The 19239-nt window shown below is 36.3% G+C and overlaps 3 protein-coding genes across 5 annotated transcripts; 2 read left to right on the top strand and 1 right to left on the bottom strand.

The window, feature by feature from the left end:
* Positions 1-3365: 3365 nt before the first annotated feature.
* Positions 3366-11876, bottom strand: LOC140749539 (myrosinase 1). 2 transcript variants are annotated; one of them, XM_073082632.1, is made up of 9 exons: positions 11710-11876; positions 10898-11007; positions 10360-10552; positions 9545-9716; positions 8974-9178; positions 6508-6602; positions 5316-5618; positions 4435-4676; positions 3366-3592 (listed from the first exon to the last, which is right to left on the bottom strand). In XM_073082632.1, the coding sequence occupies exons 1-9, from the start codon at positions 11754-11756 to the stop codon at positions 3451-3453; spliced, it is 1509 nt and encodes a 502-aa protein (XP_072938733.1). In that variant the 5' UTR covers positions 11757-11876; the 3' UTR covers positions 3366-3450. The 2 variants fall into 2 exon arrangements, with proteins under 2 accessions (XP_072938733.1, XP_072938726.1); XM_073082625.1 differs by lacking the exon at positions 11710-11876 and adding an exon at positions 11101-11168.
* An 880-nt stretch (positions 11877-12756) lies between these two features.
* On the top strand, positions 12757-15644 carry LOC140749522 (uncharacterized). 2 transcript variants are annotated; one of them, XM_073082606.1, is made up of 6 exons: positions 12757-12829; positions 13089-13136; positions 14053-14185; positions 14629-14700; positions 15057-15119; positions 15368-15644. In XM_073082606.1, the coding sequence occupies exons 2-6, from the start codon at positions 13098-13100 to the stop codon at positions 15619-15621; spliced, it is 561 nt and encodes a 186-aa protein (XP_072938707.1). In that variant the 5' UTR covers positions 12757-12829; positions 13089-13097; the 3' UTR covers positions 15622-15644. The 2 variants fall into 2 exon arrangements, with proteins under 2 accessions (XP_072938707.1, XP_072938715.1); XM_073082614.1 differs by lacking the exon at positions 12757-12829 and having other exon boundaries at positions 13412-14185.
* Positions 15645-17482: 1838 nt separating this feature from the next.
* Positions 17483-18266, top strand: LOC140749506 (protein lethal(2)essential for life). Its single transcript, XM_073082581.1, has one exon. The coding sequence runs from the start codon at positions 17564-17566 to the stop codon at positions 18152-18154; it is 591 nt and encodes a 196-aa protein (XP_072938682.1). The 5' UTR covers positions 17483-17563; the 3' UTR covers positions 18155-18266.
* The last annotated feature ends 973 nt before the right edge of the window (positions 18267-19239 follow it).

The following is a 19239-nucleotide window of genomic DNA, read 5'->3' as shown; positions in this document are numbered from 1 at the left end:
GTTTTTTTTGTATTGACCAGAACTCTAGTAACTGAACCGTAGATAGTATTATGTTGAGGCTGATATGTAGTTATATTTGTGAGGTGTGAATGGGGTATTGATATGCACAATTTTACGTTCAAACGCACAAACAAACAAGTTTTCTATACTCATAGTTGATGCACAAAGATTACGTTTTGGGTAAGAAGACTAGATGTAACCTATTATATTTCGGTTGGGGACTTGACCCAGCCAAAGGCAAACTTTGATGTCAAAAAAGGTTTTAGAAAGGGGATGAAAAATAATATTCTCCTAAATAAGTCGAAAGTTGGCGAAAATAGTCCCGTCCCATTTCTCAAATTTTGTGGTCCTATAAAAGTTCACGGATGGACTTAACGCACATCATTTTAGATTCTAGGGTAAGGGCTTAGATCGTCAACTTTCTGAAATTTGCCCCCTTGGGGCTTTCCACCGCTTAGCCCCCTAGGGTCTTCCTACTATAGAGTAATTCACATTAATTTTACTTTGCCAGACAGATTGTCCAATACAAATTTTAAAGTTACATATAATTATTCCAAATACCCATTCATATCTCCACTGTATAGCAATAATATAACCGAATGTTACGAATATTTATAAAATGTATTTAGTTACGTAGAAATCAGTTTTATTATACAGTTGTTATACTCGTTTTTTCCGAGTTTCACGTTTTCGCCGTCGCGTGAGAGGGCGCCACATGTAATGAGCATTAATAGTAGTATCTTGCGAGTAGTGTGTTGGTATGCAATACATGTATTCTGTAATACTTGTTGTTAATAATCAATCTATCGAAATGTTGAATAATTTGTTACAGAAATTGTCAAATTCGATGTTTGATAGGCATAACTATTAGAATAGTAGCAGAAAACATATATTAATATTGTTGTTGATCTAATTCACTGTATTATTTACGTATTGACATTTATATTTTTATCTAAGTATTCAAACATGATTCCAATTATTGATTATTATTGAATGCAGGTAATGATTTAGTAAAATTTCAAGTTTTCACAAGAAGCCAATCACTCCTTATACGAGATAGCGATGAAAATGAGAAAAAACAATGAAATTATTATGTAATAATTATTTTATATACATGTTGATACATGATTTTCAAGAAAAATATGTATTGCCACTGTATACTTGTTTCCATAAAGAATGTATTATAAATGCAGCTTTTGTATGTGTTTCTCGCTCACACATATATTAGCGAGATATTATTAGAAGCGCCATTTTTATAACATCTTTATTGGCATAAGCTATATGCAGAAATAAATTGACGCACATATAAACATACAAACTGCATCAAACCAATATATTTATTGAATAATAATAATATACTTTTTAAACTTTACTTACTATTTATATATGAAATAATTAACAGTGAGACATTCCTATCCGAGGCGTTCAAAATTCCTACTTAGTTCTCAGGGGTAGTGCCGCATCTTTGGCCGATCGCAGGTAGGAATCTAATCTTATCTGAGGTTGATTACAGATGTCCATAGGTGGCAGTAGCCATTTACCATCAGTTGGACTGTATGCTCATTGTGTTACTTCTATATTATACAAAATAATAAAAATTATTCCATATTAAATATGTAAATATGTTTGTTAAAATTGTTTAAATGATATAGATTCGATGCAGCTTGTATGTTTGTTGTATTTTAAAAGGTTTTTACTAAAAATGATTGTAATAATTATATATTCCTTATAAAACAGGGTTAATCTTCAAACAATGTATTATTAATGATTATGTCTCTTAATCCTATTCGTAACGTAAGAGACTATATGATATTTAAGGATAAGATATTTTAAAATATAACAATGTTAAGATATTTTCTTAATTATTCGATTTTATTGTGCCAAGACACATATCATTTGATAGTTAGTAACTGTTTTATTATTAACTATTGTATGAATATATTTAATTGTATCGAAATAAAAAATGAAGAGTTTAGTTAAGATTATAGAAAGTAAAACCTATTTATGGCTTATAATAGCAATTTATTGTTGTTGTTTCTTGGTTTAAAGGGCGTTGAAGGTACTAATGGGGTGCTACATTTCGTTCATTAGGGCTAATAAGGGTTTGTAATCGACTTCATGGAAGCAGTTTTGGGATAAGGATATATTTAACAACTTGTCCGCTAAGTTAAGATAAAAAATACGATAATTTTTATATGGCACTCATTTGAATAACATTTCTTAATCTTGCGTATTCATGGCATATTCTTTTCTTTGATATATTAGTGCCACGGAGCCGTAAGCCAAAAGCCAATTTTGACCTTAAACTCCATTTTTTATTTCTATACAAGTTGTATTAAAGTTTATAAAATATTTCTCGTTTCATAACGAATTTTTAAGAACCAAACTATAATGAAATCTTATTGTGATACATTCGCACAAATATAGAATGTACATAAGTTATTGTGAAGCATTCAAGCTATATTTTTGTATAAATGCCTTACTATTAGCAATAATAGTTATTTGTATTGTATGTGTTAAGTAGGTGAGTAAATTATGTCCAAAAATAAGTGTCCTTAGGAAGTGGAAGACTTCCGGGTATAGGTTAAGTAAAAGCATGAATATATTTGCAATAAAATATCAGATTCTGTTGAATAATGTGTTTTATTTTCTATTGTGACTTTGATGCTTAGGCAGTGTTTCTCAACCTTTTTTAAAACACGTATTTTGTGAAAAAATGTGTTTCCTGTTTCAAATATGTATTATGTTATAAATATGAAATCCATGAATAAATATTTTTTCCAGTTAAATACAAAATTAATTACATAAAATTTCTAAATTAATATTTTTTTATTTTAAATATTTTTTCAGTTATATTATACTTTACTAAGACTTCCTGTCTTGTTGCGAACAAGATACCTTACAGGCTTTGTGATCGCTCAGGGGATGTGACCCATATGTTGAAAAACACTGTCTTAGGCACAGGGATCAAACACACAAGCACCTTCTTACATTACATCAGTATAATTGATCTTATATAAAGTCTGGCCCTATTCAGCCAAATTCATTAATTGAATAGGAGTTTATTTGATAGCAGAATATTATTATTAAATCATTTAGCATGTTTAAGTTATAAAATCAATTTAACATTAAAATTATATAAATGCTTGTTTATCTAAGCTACACAATCAGTGTGCAATTAAAAATCGATACCAGGAAAGCCTCCTGATAGTTGCGTTTTAGTTTTTGTACTTATAATAATATTGTATGCAAAAATTAAATTTGAATATCATATTATCATTACACGTAGAATACACTTCAATATGTTTGTGCGACATCTTCCTTTTATATGCGACCCCATTGATAGGCCTTAAGACCCACTATCCTTTATATACGACCACCTCACTCCACACTTTGAACAACACTATATTATTTACTCACAAACTTCCTTAAGCACAACATATTTTAAGTTCAGTTCTGGAATTGCGCAACCCAATTCAAGGTAGGCAGGCAGCCGGTCTTGGCGATGTGGCTGAAGAACTTCACAGACTCTCGCGCTGTCCTGGTTTTGTTTGGAGATGAATAGTCCACTTCGTAGAGACCGAATCTCTCCCTAAAAATAAATTGATTTAGCATAGCTTTTTCGTAGCAAGATTACGGAAGATTTTAAATATTACTTTAAAATGTTATATTAACTTAAGAAAAAAAACAGAATTTATCAATGCAAAATTTGGCAAATAGTTTCTTTGGTGTTACAAATATACATAGAGGTTTCATAGAGGTTCGTCAGTCTTTTTGTATATTCCTGAAGCTAAGAATTATACTTTACTAGTTTTTGTCCGCGGCTGCGCCCGCGTTTAAAAGAAAATAATATGACATACTAACATACATAAAATTGAAAATTCGTACCTTCATTGGAACAACAGTGGCACCATCTGGCGAAAATTGGTCGTACCAAGTCAAGATCATCACTTGATCAAATGCATAGTTTACAATTCAATCCTTACTAATATCGATTAAAATAATCGATTTTTTTGGTCCAAAAGATCGATTTTCCGATTAATAGATCTCAGATCGCCACGCCTAGTTTCCGTGGGATTTCCGGGATAAAAACTATCCTATGTCCGTTCTCGGGTCTCAGACTATCTTTGTACAAAATTTCATTAAAATCGGTTCAGTGGTTTAGGCGTGAAGAAGACACAACCAGACAGACAGACAGACAGAGTTACTTTCGGATTTATAATATTAGTAGGGATTTTAGCTACTTATCATGTAAATGAAAAACAACGTTTTTAAAGTGATAGTTCTACGATTTTGCCCCCATGTATGTCTTTTTGGCGCCCCTCATGTGACGTTGCCCGATACGGTGGCACCGCTTGCGCCGCTCTAGGGCCGCCCCAGAATGTATAAACCGGTGGACAGTTTCAATCCAAAACGACATGCCAGATGACTTACGAGAATCCCCTAGTCCACTCGAAGTTATCGATCAAGCTCCAGTACGTATAACCGACGACGCGGCAGCCGTCCAGCGCGATTGCGGCGTGCAGTGCGCGCAGGTAGCTCAGGATGTAGGCAGTACGACGCCGGTCATGTAGCCCAGGGGGAGTGGAGACACCGTTCTCGGTTATGAGCACGATTGGGTTTTCGTACGTCCGCTTTATCCAGTTCAGCGCTTTTCTGAACCCCCAGGGGACCACCTGGACAAATAAAGATTTTGTATATTGTGACAAATGTTGTGTGTTGGTAAGGAAGTATTTTTCCGAGGCGTTCCAGCTTAGTCCTCAGGGGTAGCGGCGCATCTGTGGCCGATGTCAGGTAAGAATATCGTATCATATCTGGGGTTGATCACAGATGTCCATGGACAGCAGTAGTCACTTACCGGTGGACTGCATGCTCGTCTGCCACTCTTATTTTGTAAAAAAAAGCTAAAAAGTAGTACTCTTCGTGTTCAGAGCCTGAAGGCACTACTACCATAAATATTATTGCCTGATAATAACAGTTTTAAGCGCTGCTACATTTTGGTATGAAAGGTGTAATAAGAGAGAAATTTATAGCACTTAAGAGGGCAGACACGAAACGCCCAAAGTGTCTTCAGGAGTAGCAACGCATATCTGATTTTTATTTTCTCTGGAGTTAAATACAGACTTCCTTAAGCACTAAAACTTTAGGTGCATAGGTTTACTCACAACTTTACCTTCACCGTTTAAGCAAATAATGATAGATAATAATTAATGTTTAATGCGCACGTAACTTCGGAAAATCATAGGCGAACCTGGGAATCGAACCTCGAAACTACGTTAAGTCTAATTTTAAACCGCCATTAACAAAATACTCACTCTCAACCAAGTGGAATTAGTTTTCGGCCAATCCTCTTTCTGTGTGCTGTATATCCCGGCGTCCTCTACGAAGGACGGCTGGGGGCTTATCTTGCCCTTCTTCGGCGATATCAGGTACGTGGTGTAATGGTTCAGGCCGAGGAAATCAGCGGAGCCTTGCATGTACTCGACTTCTTCTGCCGTGAACGTCGGTAGTCGCGATCGAGGGTACCTTTGCTGTCTAGATGCCTCGTCGACTCGTTTTCGCATGACTGCAGGATAGTCGCCAGTTTTAGAGAAGATTGGATTGGCGAACCAGCCAAACTAAAAAAATAAAACACAGTAATTTATGTTCAATCTCTGTCAACTGTATGTGGGTAGAAGCAAAATATCCACCAGAGTTGTCTTGCCAATGTCCCTTCGTGCGACCAGTCGTCGTCTTGCGCTCGGCGGGAGCCTACAGACGTTCTGTACGTGCCCTCTCGCTGCTCCTTTCCACGTGGATTACCCTTGTGCCGCGTGTGCATTGTGAAGTGCAGAGACTACTCCTCCGGGAGATCAGGCCGTGCTTGCTTCCTCGAGCCCCGTGACAGCGCCGTGCGCGTCCCTCCTGACGCGATTCAAGTCCGCAGATAGACTTGGAAGGCAAGGTTGGTGGTTTTGCTACTCATCCGCTGGGACGAGGATTGGGTCATACCTCTCACACTATACAGTCCACTTATATCCTCCCGTGGGATTGCGTGGCCGTGCCCGCATACCTACACACCTCGCGGTCTAGCCTTCGACCTGGACCGCACAATACTTTTGGCCTTCGAGCCGGAAGTAGAATCCTATAACCCATGTGGTCTGGCCTTTGAGCTGGATCGCACAAAATAAGTATCTAATAAAATTTTCTCCACACTTCATATTGCGTCTATTTCGCCCATATAATAGTGGAGTGCCCCTGTCCCCATGGACATCTCTAATCACCTCCAAATAAGATGAAAGTCTTTCCTGAAGTTTGAAGATACTTTGCTACCTCTGAGGTCTATGTTGGAACGCTTCAGATAAGTATGTCTCCCTATTATCGCACCCTCCAAAGCGAAACACAGCAGTGCTTAAGACTTCTGTTGTAAGGCAAAATAGGTGTCGCTTTGGTGCCTCCGGTGTCCCACAAAGAATTATATTACCTTGAAAAAGCCTTATTCCTCATAACCTAGTCTATTATCCTTACATAGAATTGTCTTGCTGTTTCGGCAGCTTCCTGATCTTCTGGCGAGGTGGTGGCAGGCTCCTGCCATCCCATGTCGATCGTGATCCCCATTGCACCTGTAAAATATTGTAACATTGAGGATGACATAGTTCTCCGAGGCGTTTCAACTTAGTTCGCGGGGATAGAAACGCATGTGTGGCAGGACTCGAGTAGGAGTCTAATCTTATCTGGAGTTGATTGCATGTCTATGGGCAGCAGCTATTTACCATCAGGTGAATTGCATTGTTAAAGGTGGTAGAACCCTTTGTGGTTCGACTCCGGCGGCACCACCGCCACACCTATTTCTACCTAATAACAGCAGTGTTAGGCGCTGCTGTGTTACGTTTTGTAGGGTGTGGTAAGGGAGACAGACTTTTCCGAGGCGTTTCAGCTTAGTCCTTAGGGATAACGGCGCATCTGTGGCCGGCCTCAGATAGGAATATCTAATCCTATCTGTGGTTGATTATAGATGTCCGTGGGCGGCAGTAGCCACTTACCATTAGGTGGACTGCATGCTCGTCTGCTACTTCTATATTATAAAAAAAAATTGTCGTTTGCTACTTTTGTATTATGAAAAATAAAGATGTATTGAGTCCATAATTGTATGCGTAGTAAAGAAAATCGAGAATTAAATCCAAGATTGAAGAAAAATACCGTTTTTCTAAAATGGAAACTTTCGAAGGCGTATTAGAAGTTGTGAATTTTTGGAAAGGCTTTTTTGCATGAAAATGTTACCAATAGATTTAGAACTATGCGAAGACTATAGATAACCAAATCCGAGAGTGGCAGAAAGTCATGTTTAAATGAGCAACGAAGTAGCTTTTGATAAAAAAGTAGGTAACAGCTGAATCGAGCAAGTTATTATGGATACCTAATAAATATCGATATTATCCCTATATTATCAAAGAGCACGAAGTGCGTCACCAAATTCCAAGAACACAGAGTTATAAAAGGATAAAATTCTAGAAAGTAATAATTAATAACAAACTAAAAGAAAGTATTATTTTTATGAAAATATGATGTATCTTTTGTAGGGTTTCGTACCTAAAGGGTAAAAACCGTAACCTATTACTAAGTGGGGAGACTTTGTCTCTTACAGGGCTCTATAATTTTTACACTGTATTTTTAACGGTAGCCGCAATAACAACATATACTAAAAATAAAAAAGCTTAAAAATAAATGGGGGTCGCCATATAAGTAAGAGTTATCTTTCGGCGTTTTTTGTAGCGTGTATTGAACTGGAATAGGTACAGAGTTAATTTACTTACTATGATAACGAATACTAAAAATAAAATTATATTCTACCACGCTAAACCACGCTAAAATCCACAAAAAATAGTAAGTAAGTCCTGACAATTCTGATGAGAGGGATGGGATAAAATTATTAAAATCGTGTATTGTCATCGGTTCTTGATAAGTGTTCAAAATTTTAAATTATTCAGACCGTTCAAAGTGGGTAAAAATTGAGTTCATATATTCCGTTACATACATACATAGAGGTCAAACTATTAAAAGCGTGGTAAAAATATGTAGATGTAAATTTGGTATGACGGTACGGGACCCTCTGTGTGCGAGTTCGACTCGCGCTTGGCTAATTATATTACATGTAACATTCATCAACGTAGCTATAGGATTCGTCTATTAATTGTCAATTGAAAAATATCTGTATTTAAGTATACATTGTAAGGTGAAGACCGCCTCTGTGGTGAAGACTGTTCTTGATTGATTTACGCCCTCTAACGAAACGCGTAATCGACAGCTTGGTATAAAATTAATTGGATTCTAAATCATAGATTTATCAGTTTATTATAACCTTTGAGCTCATTATTTATACAAGGCATCGCCATGCTAGTATTATCAATGAAATATGTATTATGTATTAACGTAATAGTAAAGCTTTATTGTTCAACGGTTGAACTTCAAATATGCGTTCAAAAACATCAAAACTAAAAGCGCTACAAAATATATAAGTCCTACAATAGTGGAGCAGGTTTAATTTGCCGTAGCAACCAAATATAATGACTATAATTAGCTATAATAAAATATACACATAAACGTTGATATCGCAAATTAAATATTGTTTATTTAATTTTATTTGTCGCTCTGGAGATCGGCAAAAGGCTTATCTGCAGTGTATCTGCCTACTTATATGACCAAAGAAATGAAGACTTAAAAAATCAAATATTCATTTTTAGTACTTTTCTAATTCGCAAAATGTTTGCAAGTCGCAACAGAAAAATTAAATATTCATCTTTTGGTACAGATATTTATTCACTACGTCATCTATTCGTAGTAGTATCTATAACAATCGAATGTTTTCGATCCACAAAAATTGTGTCAATCGATCAGATTACCATCCCTAACACAGTTGGTACGTTATCTTCTGATCCCTTGACTTACCAACTTACCTTATGACTTACGTATGAGTATGACTTAGGTATGACCTACCATTCAAATGCGGGAACTCCCGCTTATACATGCGGTAGGCCATCCCATGTGCCCGCAACACGTTGTGGCCGCACAGGTAGTCCTCGAAGCCGCTGGCGTTGGCCCCTGGCGCGTCCATCCCACCGTACCCCGCCTGGCAGAACGACAGCGGCTCGTTGAACGTTATCCAGTCAACACGCATGTCCTCGAACGATTTTATTAACACCTGGAATTATTAAACATGTCTTTTTGTAAGAGACAAAAGGGGTAGAGAGACAATAAGATATCACTGTCAATGATGACCATTTGTGACTACCCAACTTCATATTTATAGAATAGGAGTTTTGCCTTATACTGGTAATAAATGCGTTGCCACGTATGCCGAAGTACTAAAGTTCCTTATATCTAAGTTTCTTCCACAGCAAGAATTTCTATGTCGCAGGTACACGCACTGTGGTCCAGATCGGTATTGTGATCGCTATAATAAAAGACTCATAAATCTAAACTTTTACTAACTATTTATTAATCTGTGACTTTTACTATAAAAACTAGGCATATGAAATAATTTCGAAAATGAAAAAAAAACACCTACTCGGGCATAATCCACGAAGTAGTCAGCCATGATGGGGTTGGTCCAGCCGCCCAGGTCCTGCAGGCTCTGCGGCAGGTCCCAGTGGTACATCGTCACGAGCGCCATCAGTTTGTTCCGGTTCAGCTCGTTGATCAGCTCTCTGTAGTACCTTATGCCGTCTTCATTGATTTCGCTGTAGAAAAGACAAGTGGTAGAATCCTTTGTGGTTCGACTCCGGCGGCACCACCGGCTCACCTACTTCTACCTAATAACAGCAGTTAGGCGCTGCTGTGCTCCGTTTTGAGGGGTGTGGTATGGGGGACAGACTTTTCCGAGGCGTTTCAGTTTAGTCCTCAGGGGTACCGGCGCATCTGTGGCCGACCTCATGTAGGAATATCTAATCCTATCTGGGGTTGATTACAGATGTCCATGGATAGCAGTAGCCACTTACCATCAGATGGACTGCATGCTCGTCTGCTACACCTATACTATAAAAAAATGTATAATACAGATTTAGTAAATGAGTAGGTACGTACTCTACACGACGATCCACATGTACATATCCGTTCTCCAGTACCGTCATCTGGAGCACTAACCATTAATAAGATATCCTAGTGGTTAGAAATCGAAACATTGACTGTGAAAAAATCGTGATAAAACCAAGTACGTTTTCTCATAATGCTCTGATTTTTTTTGAAAAATATTCTCAATGTATTGGTAGAATACTCATATAATCTACCAATCGCAAGTTTAGTAAATAATTATGAACTGCACCGTATTCAGCTGTGGAATAAGAATCTGTTGATGAAATTGATGATAAGATGTAGGTAACGTACTTAGCAAGTCCGGTGGGTAGCACCCTCGGCCAGGATATGGAGAAGCGATAGTACTTGACGCCGAGGTCTGCCATCAGCTTGACGTCCTCCCGGAACCGATGGTAGGAGTCAGCCGCTACGTCACCGTTCTTGTGGTCGAAGATCCTCTCCGGATGCTCGTGGGTGTATCTGTCCCAGATGCTCTCGGATTTGCCTGTGAATTCACAAAAGACACTTGAAAATACTATAATCATACAGTAAAATATTGGCAGACTGCAGGACTGTCTTAGGGTTTGGAAGGACAGAGATACTTTCACCAAGTGTTTCAACTTACTGAGGTGTATCCGACGTATCTTCAGTCGACTTGTGGAACTCCAATGCTATTAGGAGTTAAATACTGAGGCTTACAGAAATTGTGATCACTATTCCATTTCAAGATCGACGAATGAACACGACTATTTTATACGACAAAGGAAAGTACTTTGAAAAAGTACGCATTATCACATTAAAATTTATATCAGAGGCTTTTTCTGAAGAGCTGGTAACAAATTATTCTTACCTGATACATTCCAGGCACCCTCAATTTGGTACGACGCGGTGGCCACTCCGAAGTAAAAGTTCTTCGGAAAACATAACTCCCCATTCCGAAACGCAACGCCCCCTTGAACCCTAAATTATTAAAATAATATATAAAATCTGTCTTAATCATTAAATACATTATAACATATTATCACACTTCATATTGTTTAAAAATTTATCTACCTACTTACTATTTTTAATTTTCCTTCTTCAAAACATGAATGCGATTCATTCATAGATAATTTATATAATAAGTAAAACAGTAATAAATAAGGTTTATTGAGTGAAGTATCATAAAGTTTCTGTACAGTATAAAATAATAATGTGAATAAATGTGTACATACATTGTAACTAGATAGTAATTATTATAATTATGCTACAAGTTATGCTACAAGAAAGTACGAACTTCAATCGACTTCAAAAGTAATACCTACTACGTAATGGGTACGTATTTGTATTTATTACTTTAAAACAATCTTTTACATTGGGCATGTACTTACTATAGAGAATATATTTTTTAAAATATAGTATTACTGTTCTATGTAGGTACATAGAAATTATATTATTATGGATTGGAACGCCTGAACAAAACTTTATACTTCTAGACTAGATCTACCGATTTATAAATGTAAACTACATGTGTGGTGTTAAAGTTTAAGTTTAATATTCTTTAAATGTTTATAAATAATTAATTGAATTAGTAACTTTTTATCTACAAACATTAACATATTCGAAAACACAATATTACTTTACCAAAAATTATAAGCTTCATGTATTTAATTCGTGACTTACCCGTTAAAAACAGCTAATATTAAACCAATAATTGGTATGTTATTCATTTTCCCGCTAGGTCGGTTACGTAGCCCGCACTGAGATATCCTACTGACACTGCACACGATACAATCAATCTATTCATAACATTAGGTACCTACTAAGATGTAATAAAATAATGAATAATTCTTATCACTCGTTCGCGGCATGTCAATGCTCGATCGCGTTGAATAATAAATGTGAACTTATAAACTTATTTAGACCTACCTATTACCTATCATCATTTTCTCCATGGTCCTTGGGTTTTCCCTATTCCTTATGGGTACAGAAGTCTCAGGGCCCTCCTAAAGGCCAAAAATTATTCTCTTACACGACAAGTGTTTGCTAAAAATTAAGGTCAGCATTTCTAAAATTTAATGTTGTTGTTGTACTTTAACAATAAGTATAAATTCAAAATTGGGCTTTTTCTTATTTTAAATTTTACTACAAATAAGTGCAACGTAGTCGGGTTTTTATATTTTCCTAAATCATTACTTCGGGGTGTGCCCAAGGGCCCCGGGCAAATTCTTAAGACCGCCCTGTGGGTCTACCGCCTATCCCAATGCTATAGCTATAGCCATAGATGATACACTTAATATATGGCTATAGCGTTGATGAAAGGTAAAGCGAAGCACTTAGCATAGCTTTCATTTTGAGCGACCGCCTATGATCGCCGCACTTTTGTAAGAGCTCTAGCTTTAACTTTATTGATCGAAAAAAATCGCCGAACAAACATAAAAAAAAATATATATTTATATACGGTCGAATTGAGAAACCTCCTCCTTTTTTGAAGTCGGTTAAAAATGAACGAAATAAGTCTGGCAACTGCGTTTGGTTAATGCTAGTTGATTACGGTTTACGGTTTTTATTTTATTAATTAAAAATATTTAATTTAATGAAAATATTTGTAATTTTTTAGTTACTATGTTAAATTATTATATTAATGTAATTACAAGTACATTATATCACACCAAAATAATTGCCTTTTTTTATTAAGCCATTGAAAAACTAAACGCGTCCTGTCAGTGTCAACAAATTAGCGGTGGCCGTTGGCGTTTAGCGTGGTTGTTACTTGTTTGATCATTGTGATAATAATTCATACGTAAGTACTCTTTTTATTAATTGTCCCTATGTGAAAAGTTATTCTTTGGTGTTCTGTGCACAAGCACCATAGGTTCCTACCTATGGTGCTTGTACGATTTGTGCTTTTTCGAAGTTATTGTGTCGCCGAGCCGTGTTTCCCGCCAAACACTACAAGTACAAATGAGGGGAATCATTATATTAAGTACACATAATATCCCTTTAAATAAGCTAGAGAGAGCTTCCACTATAATTATTTAGTTTTCTGTAATGTGTTTCAGAGGTCAAAAATGCCCGCAGCTCGCAAAATTGCAAAAGAGTGGCGACAAGTGAGTATTTATGAACCTTAATTGATAACATATGATAGGTTAGGTACTTGTTTGTTGTTAAATCATTTTGTTTTTGTGTTGTGTTTGTGCTATTGCATGAGTTATTGAATATGATAAGATACTTACTTTCTTATTAGCATTTTGTTTTATGGTGTTTGTGTTATTGCAGGAGTGATTAATTAAATTACTCATTAACATTGAAGGAGGGTTATGGATTAACTTACCTATTAAGTGCTCAAACTAACTTTTGTGTGTTGCGTTCCTTTGCACTTTAGTACTGGGGTGACCTCAAATGTAAGGTGAAGAAGAAAGGGGCAGCAATTCGCCAGCATGGTGGTGGTACTGGCGGGGGCCCGCCATGTGGCATTTTGACACCATTAGAGGAGCGAATCCTATCTATAATCGGGGTGGAAAATTTTTGTTATTTCCTCTTTATTATTTCTTATGATTTTTATCCTTGCAAATTAAGTGATTATATTAGTCTATTTTTGGATATTATAAGTGTGTGTGTCTGTCTGTTTTTGTTGCACCTAGCTCCTAAGTAGTTAAACCATTTTAATTGACATTGTTTTGTTTGATAAGGGACTTTATCAAATGTGTTCTTAGCTAAGATTTGGGGGTGGAATGATTTATTTAATATTAAGTAGATAATAGATATACATATCTACTTTTTTACTACTATTTAGCTTTCTAGGTAGGTATTATGATATTATTATACAATCATAATTATAATTTTATTAAATTATCAGTACCATTTACTGCTACTTAATAATATGTAAAATCAAAACATACTCTATGACTGTACTAACCCAATAAGCCAAAACAGTAGGTTACCCTACCTAATATAATTATTGCTGTGCAATGAAATTAAACTCTTACACATAGATGGAAAACTAATAACATTTTGTTTTATCAGATGGGTGATGATGTGCTACTGCCATCACCACCACCACCAACATCACCACCACCACCACCACCACAATCACGGGTGATAGTGCTGCCCCTGGAATCAGACAGCCCCATTGTTGGCAGCAACTCTATTCCATTGGGTATGTAGGTGACATAATTTACATTATTAAGAATAATTTATAGGTAATAAGAGTAAAATGCTTATACATATTCTAATAACAAACAACTTTTTCAAAGAAACATGAGTTTAATTTTTTTGACTGTTATTGGTTGGGCAATTTAGCTAATAATAATTTGTAGATACCTTGTTGATGATGGAGGTTGGGCATTGTGGGTATAGCAAGGAAACAATTTAGACTGGCACTTTTTGTATTCTTGTAAGGTTTTTTTTATTAAAGAACATAAAATAGAATAATTCAAAATAAACATTAATATTTCTTAAAATAGAGTAAAAAAAAGCTATGAAAAGAATGCCGACCGCCAACATACCTAAATATGTACAGTAGTTACTCATACATTATAATTTCATCTTTTATCATGCTACTAAAATAGACATTAATATATAAATCTTTAATGTTTTTAGAAAGTGAAATTCAAATGGAGTCAGAGCCGGAGGTTGAGCCATCTCCAATCCCAAGCGCCCGCAAACGACCTAGTAAGTTATTTTTAAAAGAGCGGCTACATTTCCTATAATAAGCGCACTAAACCATTAAACTAGTTCCGTTTAAAGTGCCCACAATTTTCGACACTAGCGCCAAAATTCCTTGGTTTAGCACTATGAAGTGTAGCCACTGCATAAGCAAACTTCATGTCATCTGAGTACATGTTATTATATACCTTGACCTCATTCTCAGATTCCTTAAAATCCTTCCATGTTCTCATTCTTCCGTGATCTCTTTGTTACATATATGATCAACTATTGAAATGTCATTATGCCATAGAGAGGAATTTTTAAAACAATATAATTACTTGAACAAAGGAGTAAAGTATTCATCAATATTTTTGTTTCAGAAAAAAGGAAACATGTCGCTGAAGACGAAGATGACGGTCATGCTGAGCTGTCAAGGACCCAAGGTAAAACTAACGTTTGTCAGCACGCTTAGCGCAGCGATTATTCTTCTTTGTTGGGCAACGCGGGTTCAATTCCCGCACGGAACAAATATTTTTATGGGGCGCTTATCGTTCAGTAAAAAACGATCCGCAAAAACTTTTGCTAACAATTCTTTTCAAAATCATCATGCATGGTGATGTTGCATGATTTGTAAATCATTCATTCGGAAAATCTTTGCAGCAGTGTGAGCACTTAATTTTATTTGTTATAGTGCCTCCACCGCGTTGGGTCCTTGACCTAGAAAACCGTCGGGGCGCCGATGAACGCGAGCGGCTCGAGTTGGAGAAGCGGCGGGTCGCGTTGGAGGAGCGGCGGCTGGCTCTAGAGGAGCGCCGCTTAGAACAAAATCAGAAGTTCGAGGAGCGGCGGCTGGCTCTAGAGGAGCGCCGTTTCGAGGACGAGCAGAGGTGGCGACACGAACTGGGCTTTGAACTATATATTTGTCTGGACTGTCCTCAGAATTAAACAATAACTGGAATGTTCCTGCACATCCGCAGTTTTATTTATATTTTTACCTTAAAATACTGATTATATTATTCCAGGATATAAAGTACCGGAATGTAAAAGTAATTTAATTGGTAAGTATACAATAAGGGATATACTTTGCTGTTATTTCCAAGATTGGCTCATTGATAGACAGATTACATAACACTTAAAACCGGTTTATATGGTTGCACAATACAAAAACCTTAGCTTAAGAACTGTTTAAAAATGAAATTATTTTTTTTTCAAACGGACACTTCATTTTTTTATATTTAAATGGACAAAAAAATACTTGCTTAAGTTTGCCTAAATACCTATTTAAGTTAAGATATCAATTTAAACTAATTAATATATAATTCATAGATTACTAATTTATGATATAATTAAATAAAATTGGAGTCTGTTTTTAATATTTGAAATAATCGCTTTTTACTATATGCATATGAATATACCATGCACCAAAATAACATTTATATCACGGCGTGCGTAAATGGACGTTTTACGCACGCTTCGCGTGCGCAAAACCCCCATTTCCGACCCCGTAATATAAAATTTTATACAACACGCGGACGAAAAATGTTTTTCTGACTCGTGTGATTGCAGTCCTCGCCTGCGGCTCGGCCTGCAAACTCACACTTGTCAGAAAAAAATTTTATATCACGGCGTGCGTAAATGGACGTTTTACGCACGCTTCGCGTGCGCAAAACCCCCATTTCCGACCCCGTAATATAAAATTTTATACAACACGCGGACGAAAAATGTTTTTCTGACTCGTGTGATTGCAGTCCTCGCCTGCGGCTCGGCCTGCAAACTCACACTTGTCAGAAAAAAATTTTTCGTCCTCGTATTGTAATGTACTATTTCGTCCTCGTATTGTAATGTACTATTGTCTGTTTGTTCTGGCTAATCTCTGAAATGGCTGGACCGATTTTGACGGGGCTTTTGTTGGTAGGTAGTTGATGTTATGAGGAGTAACTTAGGCTACTTATATTTTAGAACTAGCTATGCCCCGAGGTTTTAGCCGCGTTATTTCTTTTTAACGGGGGTGAAACCGCAGGGCACAACTAGTAATAAAAACAATCGTTGCGCTTCGGGAACACTCTTGATATTAGTGGATACCAATTAAAAAAATATATAGGTACCTAGTTAACCTTAGAGCTGTATATTTTGATCAAAATATTTTACCTACTACCTACTCAAGCCTCAAGGTAAGGTTATTGTCTACTTGTCTGGGCGTGCGGTGGAATACCCCGGCCAAGACCAAAAATAAAGGTTATTATTTTTGATGGTGGTAAGTTCCAATTATATCTTATTTATTTTGTGTTATATACACACTTAATGATTATCCACTCTAATTGAAAAATGTGAAATAACATAATTATTTTGTAAAATACCTATCCAAATTGTGTCGGTATACAGTTAATTATATTAAAAAATAATATGCCAATGTAAATATTGTTTAACCTTAATATCGTAAATACCTATTTGATGCAAGAGACACATTTAACTCATGAAAACTCGTCCCGGAGCTTCAAAAGAGCTTTACCAAAGCTATTGTATAGAGTTATAGAGTCGTCGTATTTAGACAATCTATAGCAGTACTATAGCTGCGATACCTACATACTTATTGTTTCTTTGTGTACTACTTCGTAAAGTTACTAGCTACTCGGCACTAGATGGCGCAGAATACACATAATTTCTAGAATAGTGTGCCGCTATGTATGAATAGAACATTCTCGACTACGTTGGACGCTAATAATTAATGCGAAAGGTCTTGAACATTCACGAACATTCGCGCAGCGGCTAACAGGTGGCGCTGTGGGGACTATATAAAGGCCCCTGCTGCCGTTCCGTGTCATATCTGAGTAAACGCGCCAAAGTTTTAAGATAAGAAAAGTGCAGTGAAGTGAACAATTTCTTTACAATGTCTCTGCTCCCGTATTTATACGACGTTCAGCGACCATTGCGTGGGATGGACCGTGACTTCTATGGGCCAAATAATATGTTCCCGTTCAACCAAGTCGTTCCTCGTGAGTTCTTCGATCCTAGACAGTTTATGAAACCCTGGGAAAACATGTTTATGCCTTTGGAGCAAATTATGCGACCCATGGAGCAGTTGGTGAATGCTATGAACCAGCTAGCAGTGACGGAGGGATCAAAAGTATCCACAGACGGTGAGAAATTCCAGGTGAACATTGACGTGCAGCATTTCGCACCGGACGAAATAAGCGTTAAAGTCGTCGACCGGCACGTAGTTGTCGAAGGAAAACACGAAGAGAAACGGGATGAACACGGCTATGTTTCCAGACAGTTCGTAAGGAGATACGCCTTGCCGGAAGGATGTCTGCCCGATACAGTGGAGTCGAAGCTATCTTCAGATGGAGTGCTATCCATCAGCGCACCATTAGTCCTGGCGTTACCATCTTCGGGTGAAAAAATCGTTCCGATCGTACACACAGGCCCTGTCAAAAAGCAAATTGGATCTCCTGAGTCAATCCAAATCCAAGAAGAGTAATTAATGTTATTTTATGTGTAAATACTGTGTTCTTTTGTTTCTAAGACTGATTCGTGCTATTATATAATTATAATTTTAAGTTACGTGAATATATATCTAAATTGTATCTCTAGCTATTGTTTTATTTTCCTTACCCTTTCCATGTATTTTTAATAATATACAGAGCTTAATGCTCATTAGAAACTTCATATTTGAGAAGATATAGTACAACTCCTGTGATAAATAAATAGTTCCATTTAAACTTGCATTTTAGTTATTTTCTGAAGCAGGTTATGAGTTATTTCGCAAGCAATAATCTACGCTATAATAAACTTATCTAAAAATAAACTTGTTTGCATTGGATGACATACCTATGGACGGGATTTACTTTCACAGAAAGTATCTCGAAGTAATGTAATGTAAGTGTAATGTTTATATTTAAACTGATAGACGCTTGTTTATATTGTAGATACGAATGTTTTGATGCAACATTCACAACAGATCAATCAATTTGTTTTGTAGAATTTATGGATATCGTGAAATGTATCATGACAATAAAAATATATGTGTATTAAGTATATACATATATACTAAAAATAATTTAGTGAAAGTAACGTACCAGATATATCCTTTTTATCTTCGATCACTAAATCGAAGTTTATTATATTAAACTTTCATTTCTTTTTTTTCTTTTTTTATTTTCAGAATGTTTATCTGCAGCCAGAGAATATATTATATTTCAAAATAAATTGTTTTAAAAGATTGTAGCGCAAGTAAAATTTGGAAAGTAAAATATCTTGTCCTCTACAAGCTTTTGAAATATTTTTTTAACAAAACATTTTTCTTCTAAAGCTTCAAACAATTGGAATATTAACGCAAAGACAAAAATACATAGGAATATAAGTTTTGAAGCAGATAAAAGGTAAGTTGTTAAAAGTGTTAAGTTCAAAAGCAAAGCCACACCCATTTCTTCCTATTAACAGTAGTGTTAAACGCTGCTGTGTTCTGTGTTTGAAGGGTGTGATAAGGAAGGCTTATTTTTCCAAGGCGTTCCAGCTTAGTCCTCAAGGGTAGCGGCGCATTTTTGGTTGACCTTAGGTAGGAAT

The sequence above is a fragment of the Epargyreus clarus genome, unplaced genomic scaffold (genome assembly GCF_041222505.1).
Source record: "Epargyreus clarus isolate Ecla_fem2 unplaced genomic scaffold, WU_Ecla_fem_2.2 ptg000003l, whole genome shotgun sequence".
Lineage (NCBI taxonomy): Eukaryota > Metazoa > Arthropoda > Insecta > Lepidoptera > Hesperiidae > Epargyreus > Epargyreus clarus.
The sequence above is the reverse complement of the archived record's forward strand: the minus strand, read 5'-3'. Positions and strand labels throughout refer to the sequence as shown.

What these genes read in the sequence shown, in the direction of transcription:
- LOC140749539 (XM_073082625.1), bottom strand. Translation starts at nt 11,153, where the DNA reads ATGAATGAATCGCATTCATGTTTTGAAGAAGGAAAATTAAAAATAGTA. An exon ending in ACTTCGTGGATTATGCCCGA is followed by an intron (nt 9,179 to 9,544) that starts GTAGGTGTTTTT and finishes TAATAATTCCAG; the next exon opens with GTGTTAATAAAATCGTTCGA. An exon ending in GAGTGGACTAGGGGATTCTC is followed by an intron (nt 3,593 to 4,434) that starts GTAAGTCATCTG and finishes ATTTATTTTTAG; the next exon opens with GGAGAGATTCGGTCTCTACG.
- LOC140749522 (XM_073082606.1), top strand. Translation starts at nt 13,098, where the DNA reads ATGCCCGCAGCTCGCAAAATTGCAAAAGAGTGGCGACAA. An exon ending in CAGCAACTCTATTCCATTGG is followed by an intron (nt 14,186 to 14,628) that starts GTATGTAGGTGA and finishes TAATGTTTTTAG; the next exon opens with AAAGTGAAATTCAAATGGAG. An exon ending in TGAGCTGTCAAGGACCCAAG is followed by an intron (nt 15,120 to 15,367) that starts GTAAAACTAACG and finishes TATTTGTTATAG; the next exon opens with TGCCTCCACCGCGTTGGGTC.
- LOC140749506 (XM_073082581.1), top strand. Translation starts at nt 17,564, where the DNA reads ATGTCTCTGCTCCCGTATTTATACGACGTTCAGCGACCATTGCGTGGG.